This window comes from Hydractinia symbiolongicarpus, chromosome 11 (genome assembly GCF_029227915.1).
Source record: "Hydractinia symbiolongicarpus strain clone_291-10 chromosome 11, HSymV2.1, whole genome shotgun sequence".
In the NCBI taxonomy this organism is placed as follows: Eukaryota; Metazoa; Cnidaria; class Hydrozoa; order Anthoathecata; family Hydractiniidae; genus Hydractinia; species Hydractinia symbiolongicarpus.
The window spans coordinates 22,794,792-22,803,172 of record NC_079885.1 but is presented as its reverse complement, the minus strand read 5'-3'; the positions used below and the strand labels follow the sequence as shown (position 1 = coordinate 22,803,172).

Below are 8,381 nucleotides of genomic sequence, written 5' to 3'. Positions count from 1 at the left end.
CATTTATCAAATACATTTATTTTGGCTTTCCCGTGAAATGCTGAAAAACGCCCCAAATTTGACATCTTTATGTTTGCGTCCACATTTTTTTGTGATAAAAATTAATTCAACCATTTAATGGGAAGATGGGAACAGTTTTTAAAAAGAAGATGTTATTTGAAACTATTACTTTTTTAAAAAATAGCAAGATGAAACCTTCCCTGGCAGCGATAGCCATGTTAAATAATGTGATATAAAAAACTATAATTTACTGACTTTTAAAACAAATTTTGAAGTCTTTCCATTTTGTATTGTATTGCAAATGAAGGCAAGGGAGAGATATTAAGGTATATTTTATAGAACTAGGATTAGGAAGTTCTTGCTGTTTTTTAAGCCTCAATAATTAAATTAAAAACGAAATATATTCCATTATGCTACTATACTATTTTTGTTTACTCTTGTCCTACATGATATCGAAGGAAGATTAGGCAAGAAGTGTATTTATTGTTGCCTTGACAAAATAAGCTTTTTCTCTTCATTGTCATGGATTTTATTCTTGTGCAGAATTCTTGTAATTTAAAAATTTTCTTTAGAACGTGAAGTAAAGAAACTTTCGTGACTTCTTAAAGGCGCATGAGAAAAAGCGAAAGTATTTACATCTTCGTATTTTAGAAATAAAATTTTTCTTTGCAGAGTTAGCATATTTCCAGCCCGGGCTGAGCAAAATTTACGATTACATGAAGTTTCGATCCGGGTAGAAAATTCCAGCTCAGTTTGCATAAGCAGAAAGGTTTTTTCTTATGTGATCGTTATGTATTTTTGACAGGCATTCCTTAAGGCTACCGAGGTGAATTTTCAGCATGGTAAGCTGTCCCATGTAATCGGACATTCAGCCAGAAGAATATTGGAAAAGAACCATTTTATAAATCTTGATGACTTTGTGTTTTTTCCAAAATTTGTTAAGCTTGTTGTAACTATTGTGCAGTACTTAAAATATTGAGTATTTTCCAGTAACTTCAAAAAAAAAAGGAAAACATCCACCATGTTTTCACAATCTATTATTATATAAATACTAGTCTTTAAGGCCCGTGGAGAAATATACTTAGGCAGATGGGCAATGGAAAAATAGGTTGTTATAAATGTTTTAGATTGCCAACATCAAAGGAAAATGAACACATCCACTTTGCCTGTTACAACCAGACACAGTCTCTGTATTATTATAAGAGATAGTCGTTAGCCCGTGGAAAAATCTGCGGGTTCGCCCGTCGCAGCTAAGCTACCATTTTGCCTGACAGACAGACGGACGGACAGACGTATACGGGTATTATAATATAGATGTTCGTGAAAATGAATATTTTCGAAAACGAGCATTTCTTTATTTTTGAGAACTGCGCAATGTTATATTTGAAGTGGGCGGGCAGTGTTATATTTGCAATGCGCAGAGTTGAATAAGAAGTTCGCAGGGTTATATTTACAGTGCGCAGAGTTATGTTAGAAGTGCGCAGTGTTGTATAATAAGTGGGCAGTATATATAAAAAGTGTGCAGTTTTGGACAAAAAGAGCACAGTGTTGATAAGAAGTCCGCAGTTTGGGACAAGAAAATTATAATGTTGTATAAGAAGTGCGCAGTGTTGTATAAAAAATGCGCAGAGTTGTATAAGAAGTGCGCAGTGTTAGTTACATTGACCCTTCTGAGCCGACGTAATCGGGATTACCCTTCTTTCATCTTGTTTTCTGGTTAAGCATTGCTTAAATTAACAGCGTCTACAAAAATTTGCATGTTTTCGGAATTTTATTTTTATGGTGATAATTTCTTACAATGTTAATTTATCAGATGATAAAAAAAGATTTTTCTTGGTGAAAAGACAAAGAAATAATTGTGGTCGAAAAAAGCAGCCTCTTCATTCTCTTGTCTCACAAGGATTAAAGATATCCTTCGAGTTTAGGCTCGATAATTTTTTATTTTCTGCCAATAAGTGTCTCTATCACCGCATGAAAATTGATGTTATCCAACCAGAGAACCAAAAAACGTTGCGTTTTCAGACGATCTTTTGAATTTAATTTTTTTTCTGGCCCATTTCATTTTTTCTGAAAACGGGGAATAACCTTTTCAAGTTCTTTCTAGCATGGATTAGAGACTATGCAGCAGTTAAAAGAGGAGAAAAACAAAGCTTTTCTGAAGTCCGAGGTATAGCCGTTTTACGTGTTTTAGGACTATAAAAACACGTGCCCAAACATCTGGACCACAGCAGTTTGGGCAAGTCGCTTCGCTCGTTGATTGTCACTGAAATCTCAAAATCTACCACTTTATCTCAGCTAACTTTGGAAATTGTGGCGCCGCCCCTGTGGCGGTGGGAGATATGAATATTTCATTGCTTGTAATCTAGCTCTTAACGCTGTTATTCAAAAACATCCTTTGTTGTTCATGTTATTCCATTTTAAAAGTGTTCTCTGTTTTATAAAACACATTTATCCAACGAGGGAGAACATCCACAATTATCTTTTGGTTAGCAGCTTGTTATACATTCATTAATAAAACGAGAATCTCTTTACTTCCTTGTAGAATGGTTTCCACGTGAAGACAATAAAACAAAAAGCTTTCTTAGATGAAAACAATTTTAAATTTTTACCTACATTTTAAAACATACTACAAAGGCAGAAAAATGTGAAACAACTTAAATATTTTATCCCTTGCATGTTATATATGCTCGCGATATATTACAAATAAGAATTCAATATTAGCCAAGTGTTAAAATATACATACAACTTGGTCTTTTTACACTTTAATCTATGATTATCAATCATGAATAATGCTGAGGTATTATGATCAATGTTGTTATGACTGGATGCTCCGAATTAACTAACGTTAAACATACACTGGAATCTCGCTTTACTTGAAGTGGTTTTATCGAAACATACTTACCCGAATAAACACAATCTTGATTTTATCCAAATCTGGGCAATCGAATACGTATAATATATTCTCATAATTTAGGTTATAATGCAAGAGTTTGGTGATATAAGCGCAAGATCTTTCCACTTTCTTTAAAAGGATCTCTTCACTCGTTTACCCATTCCCAGAAATGATTTAAAACAGCCTCTTATTATTGAATTATGGTGACTTCTGCATGTTTCTTTTTGGGTAAGTAATACTGTAGTAAGTTGCTTAATAATTTGTTGCCTGTTAGTTGCTGAGCTATCTTCCTTTGTTTCGGGCTTGTTTAGAGTTTAAAGAACTAACGTATATAGAAACCGGACGAGTTGAAACAAGGATTACAGAAGTGCTTAAGTAGAGATTAATGCTAGTAAAATAATGTACTTAAAATTATATCAAGCATTTAAAAGTTTATAAAGTTTATAAAGACAAAACCATGGCAATCGTCTGAGTTTAGCGCGCGTTAACAAAACATATGCGGTGATGTTTTCTTTAAACAAAAACTACAAAGAGTTATATAAAACTTTTGCTGTCCGTTTTATTGTATTCGTCGTTGTGTTGCTAACAGCGTCGCTTATATTTACGGCAATCGAGAAAGGCAATTATACAGTGGCACCTTTCAGCAAAGTCGATATCATCAGAAATTTCAGTGCTAAACATAACATCAGCTTCGAGGAAATTGATGGATTGATCAACATAGTCAATAGTGATTTATGGCCAGATGCTACCGAAGATATGACATTTCAACAAGCGTTGGTGATGACTATGTCATTATTTTACACGATAGGTAGGAAGACTCTTACTGTTTTCACGGCTTGGTAAAGAAGCATTTTGCTAGTGTGTCAACATTCTGTCTGTCTTATTACCAAGACATTCCCCGTAAGTGTAAACATTAAAATTTTAAAGTGTAAACGTTTTAATTTCATTAAGAAACAGTATTCTTAAACATCATTAAACAAAAAATACAAATTGAATCCAGAACCAATTAGATTCTATTAAATCAAACACTAATTTTATGAAAATAAGAACGGCGGTACAACATAAATATTGGAACAAATTGATTTTTTTCTGAAACTTATCCATTAACGTTTAACATACCCCTCTCTCCCAACCCCATATCAATGTTAAAATGGCGTTTGTGGATCCTGAAGCCTCAAACATTGAGAAAGGTGGGTTTTTTTAAGAAGACGTTCAAGCTACATTTGTCCGAAGATATTATGCACACGATTGTGTTAACGAATCAGCGTGTCTTACTAAAAAATGCTTAATAAAACACGCGCGGAGCATTCATGAACAATTCCATGGTGTAATTGTAACGCGTTCCACTTGTGCTGACGAGGTTTCAGGTTTGAGTTCCCCATTTCGGTGCAATTTAAATATAGCTAGTGGTCAGCACACGTGGAGTCTTCAACTGACCGCAAACTGCTACTGTGGCAGGCAATTAAAATAGATTACCAACATACTGTGCATGTCACTGGTGATGATGTACCATAATTGAAGTCAAAGTTAAGAAAACCCTTGAATCGGCAAGCACGTTACTCTTTTATTCTAATTGCAAGAGGTTCCGAAGAAACTTTTCTTATATCAAGAGAAATTAGGAAGTAACAGCTTTCTTTCTGCGCAATCCCCTTCCAAAACACATCCCTTAAAATGTTTAAATAGGCCCCTCTCCCCCCTCTTACTAAAACGTATTTACATAGATGAGACCCGGGGTAGCTTAATAGAGGCAGGTGCTCTTTTTGAAATCTTTATCTTATTCGGAAGAGGAGTTTAATGGAGATGTGATGGAGATGTGATGGTAAGTTGAGCTTTCACGTTCAACATTCGGCTTCAAACTTAACTTTTTAAGAAAACATACCGCCCAAAACACGCAGTCTGTTGTTATTATTGACATTGCTGCCATGGTACATATGTTTATTTCCTGACATATTTTATTAGACTTTCCCTTTGATTAAGACAGTATAAGATGGTTTCCTGCTGAATACAATCAGGAAAATAGTAATACTATAACAAGTTTTTCTTACGCATTTTTCGCCTAACAACTTTAGACTTTTCTGGTGGCTTCAGGTTCATCGAAAAAAAAATAAGTAGATTTGAAATGTTCACTTTTCACTAAACCGCTGCCATAATCACAAAAGCCGTGTTATTCCGATACTGCCAGTTCTAAAAATAACAAGTAGCGACGCAACTTGTTTGTAAATTCTATAAAGACAAAATTAATGCAATGCTGTAGCTGTAGCCAAGTTTGGAGAAAAATTGCCCTGGGTATAAAACTGTGAAATATTAACCATTTGGCCTAAAATAGTATTTTTTAGGTGGTACCAAATCAACATATTGATTATCATTTTTTATTCTTTTTGTTTGTCTTTTTACCAATTTTTTTCCGACGAAGTACTTTTAATAATTCAATTTCGGACTATCTGGCGAAAACAATATTTCACTGCCATGTTCTTTATAAATGCTAATTTTCATCAATGTAGCAAATCATTGCGCAATTTTCACTATGTTTGGTTTTTTTGGCCATGTTTATTACCTGACTGCATTTCATCTGTAAAATAATTTTTCGAATACTACCGGCTTTGAATTTTTGCTGTGAAATACAAACCCTTCGATCATGAGCACAGACCTTGCACCCTTTTAAACTTGTCTTGTGTGCTTTGTATTTTATAGTTTGCTTGTTTGTTTTTTGTGTTTTTCCTATCAGTCAGGTGATAAATATCTTGAAATAACCTTATCATAAAATTGAGTTTTTCCAGCACTGTGATTGGCTAATCTACATGAAATACATGCTGCATTTTTTTATTTTCTACCCAGAAACGAGTGCAAAAAGCTTTGATTGGCTGAAATAGCGTGCAAAAAACTTTTTTTCTTCCGGATTAGTTTGCTGTTAAACAAAGAACTTTGTGAACCATAACTGATATTGTACAATTATATTATGTACAAGTATATCAAATACAATGATTTATAAGTTATCGCATTTGCTCTTGAAAAATATTGAAAAATATTACCAGTGATATTGAAAGGGAGTATTGTAATTATATCACGCATCCTAGAGAAACAACGAAATTGTTAGATTTGTAATAACCATCTGACTGGAAACTATGATTCCAATAACCAGATATGGCACAGGATAACTAGCTAGATGGATACGATACATTTTTCTTTGAAAGATTATGAACTGTTTTGGGGAGAATAGAAAATGATTGTGTTGTGTTAGCCAATAATAATTCTTCTAAAAACTGAGATTTTTGTAAACTAAATTCGTCATCTTGCTGTGTTTTGATTTGAAGCTACCTTTGCTATTTCTTTAACAGTGTTCCCAAGTTAACTAAATTGCAGTGGAAAGAAACATGAAAGGATATATGACGATTCTTTCCTTTCCTGGAGAGGAGATCTAGGATCTGCGAAGGATAATTGATACATGCGCGGTAAAAACATGTTTAAAAAGAGCGTTTTTTTTTTTTGCTTAACTAAAATTTTTATATTTATCTTTCCGACGCCAACAAATACCTTATAAGGAATAGGAAAGAAGTCTTTAAATGTAATATTATATATCACTAATCTTATATCCAGATATCGTTTTTCATAGGATGGGGTCATGTAATTCCTGTCACAACTGGTGGACGTTTATTCGCCGTCATGATATCATGCATCGGGATTCCTTTGACATTCATTATGATTCTGTCAGCTTCACGCATCATTGCGAAGCATGCTTTCGATTTTGTATGTGTTCTGCAACGAAAAAGGCAAACAGATTATGAACACACTAAAGTTTCAACGATAGCGTATTTGGCTTTCATGGTTGGTTTGTTTCTATTCTTTTATTTAATTGGTTCGGTGTTGATAATGAAGATTGATAAATTCTCATATGGCGATGCCCTTTATTACAGCTTCATAACTCTGTCAACAATCGGCTTCGGTGATTTTTACCAAGCCGAAATGTTTGAAAGCGATCACCTTGGAAAACAAGTGGGCATGACGTTGTTTATGTTTTTCTGGGTGTTGATTGGCTTATCAATTACTGCATCACTGGTTATCGTCATAGCATCAGTAATAAAACTACCGACTTTGTCAAAATCGAAAGTTGAAAAAAAGCCCAACAATGAAAATTTAATTCAAAATGATGAAGATCAATGTTATATTTGAACAAGAAAACTTACAAGAGTGAATTATTTTTTGTCGAAACTCTACTACATTTTACTATCAGCTCTAATTTTGTCAAAGTGCGTACTCGCGAACAAGGAAACTCGTGAGCTAAGCGGACATTTCAGCCAAATAAAAACGTGCCTGACGGCATTCCGGCAGCTTTCCATTAACCTTTTTGGGGTTTGTTCGAGCTGTTCTTCAAATTGTATGATATGGTGCTATTTGATAATGACTTTTGATAAAGCTTATTATAAATACCAAATATTTGAATATTCTTTTAACCTTAGATGGTTTTATTATGTAGATTTGTATTGTTACAAAAACTTTCGCATTTGTAATTTGTCTGGTTTCAACACATAATTACAAGACACTTGTCATATTTCTTATCGCAGGTGTAACGTTGCTTTTCAAGTCTTACAGCTTAGAATATGCAGAATGTTTACAAAATTCTCATCTCAATTACTTTAAAATAATTTTAGCCAATCAGGTTCCGAAGAAACTTTTCTTATATCAAGAGAAATTAGGAAGTAACAGCTTTCTTTCTGCGCAATCCCCTTCCAAAACACATCCCTTAAAATGTTTAAATAGGCCCCTCTCCCCCCTCTTACTAAAACGTATTTACATAGATGAGACCCGGGGTAGCTTAATAGAGGCAGGTGCTCTTTTTGAAATCTTTATCTTATTCGGAAGAGGAGTTTAATGGAGATGTGATGGAGATGTGATGGTAAGTTGAGCTTTCACGTTCAACATTCGGCTTCAAACTTAACTTTTTAAGAAAACATACCGCCCAAAACACGCAGTCTGTTGTTATTATTGACATTGCTGCCATGGTACATATGTTTATTTCCTGACATATTTTATTAGACTTTCCCTTTGATTAAGACAGTATAAGATGGTTTCCTGCTGAATACAATCAGGAAAATAGTAATACTATAACAAGTTTTTCTTACGCATTTTTCGCCTAACAACTTTAGACTTTTCTGGTGGCTTCAGGTTCATCGAAAAAAAAATAAGTAGATTTGAAATGTTCACTTTTCACTAAACCGCTGCCATAATCACAAAAGCCGTGTTATTCCGATACTGCCAGTTCTAAAAATAACAAGTAGCGACGCAACTTGTTTGTAAATTCTATAAAGACAAAATTAATGCAATGCTGTAGCTGTAGCCAAGTTTGGAGAAAAATTGCCCTGGGTATAAAACTGTGAAATATTAACCATTTGGCCTAAAATAGTATTTTTTAGGTGGTACCAAATCAACATATTGATTATCATTTTTTATTCTTTTTGTTTGTCTTTTTACCAATTTTTTTCCGACGAAGTAC

At 33.9% G+C, this 8,381-nt stretch overlaps 1 protein-coding gene across 1 annotated transcript; it reads left to right on the top strand.

The window, feature by feature from the left end:
• Positions 1–3,046: 3,046 nt before the first annotated feature.
• On the top strand, positions 3,047–7,430 carry LOC130614202 (two pore potassium channel protein sup-9-like). Its single transcript, XM_057435622.1, has 2 exons — positions 3,047–3,701; positions 6,504–7,430. Exons 1-2 carry the CDS (start codon positions 3,398–3,400, stop codon positions 7,058–7,060), a joined length of 861 nt encoding a protein of 286 aa, XP_057291605.1. The 5' UTR covers positions 3,047–3,397; the 3' UTR covers positions 7,061–7,430.
• Positions 7,431–8,381: the final 951 nt, after the last annotated feature.

Coding starts and splice junctions, on each gene's coding strand:
- LOC130614202 (XM_057435622.1), top strand. CDS start 3,398: ATGTTTTCTTTAAACAAAAACTACAAAGAGTTATATAAAACTTTTGCT. Junction 3,702..6,503: donor GTCATTATTTTACACGATAG/GTAGGAAGACTC, acceptor CGTTTTTCATAG/GATGGGGTCATGTAATTCCT.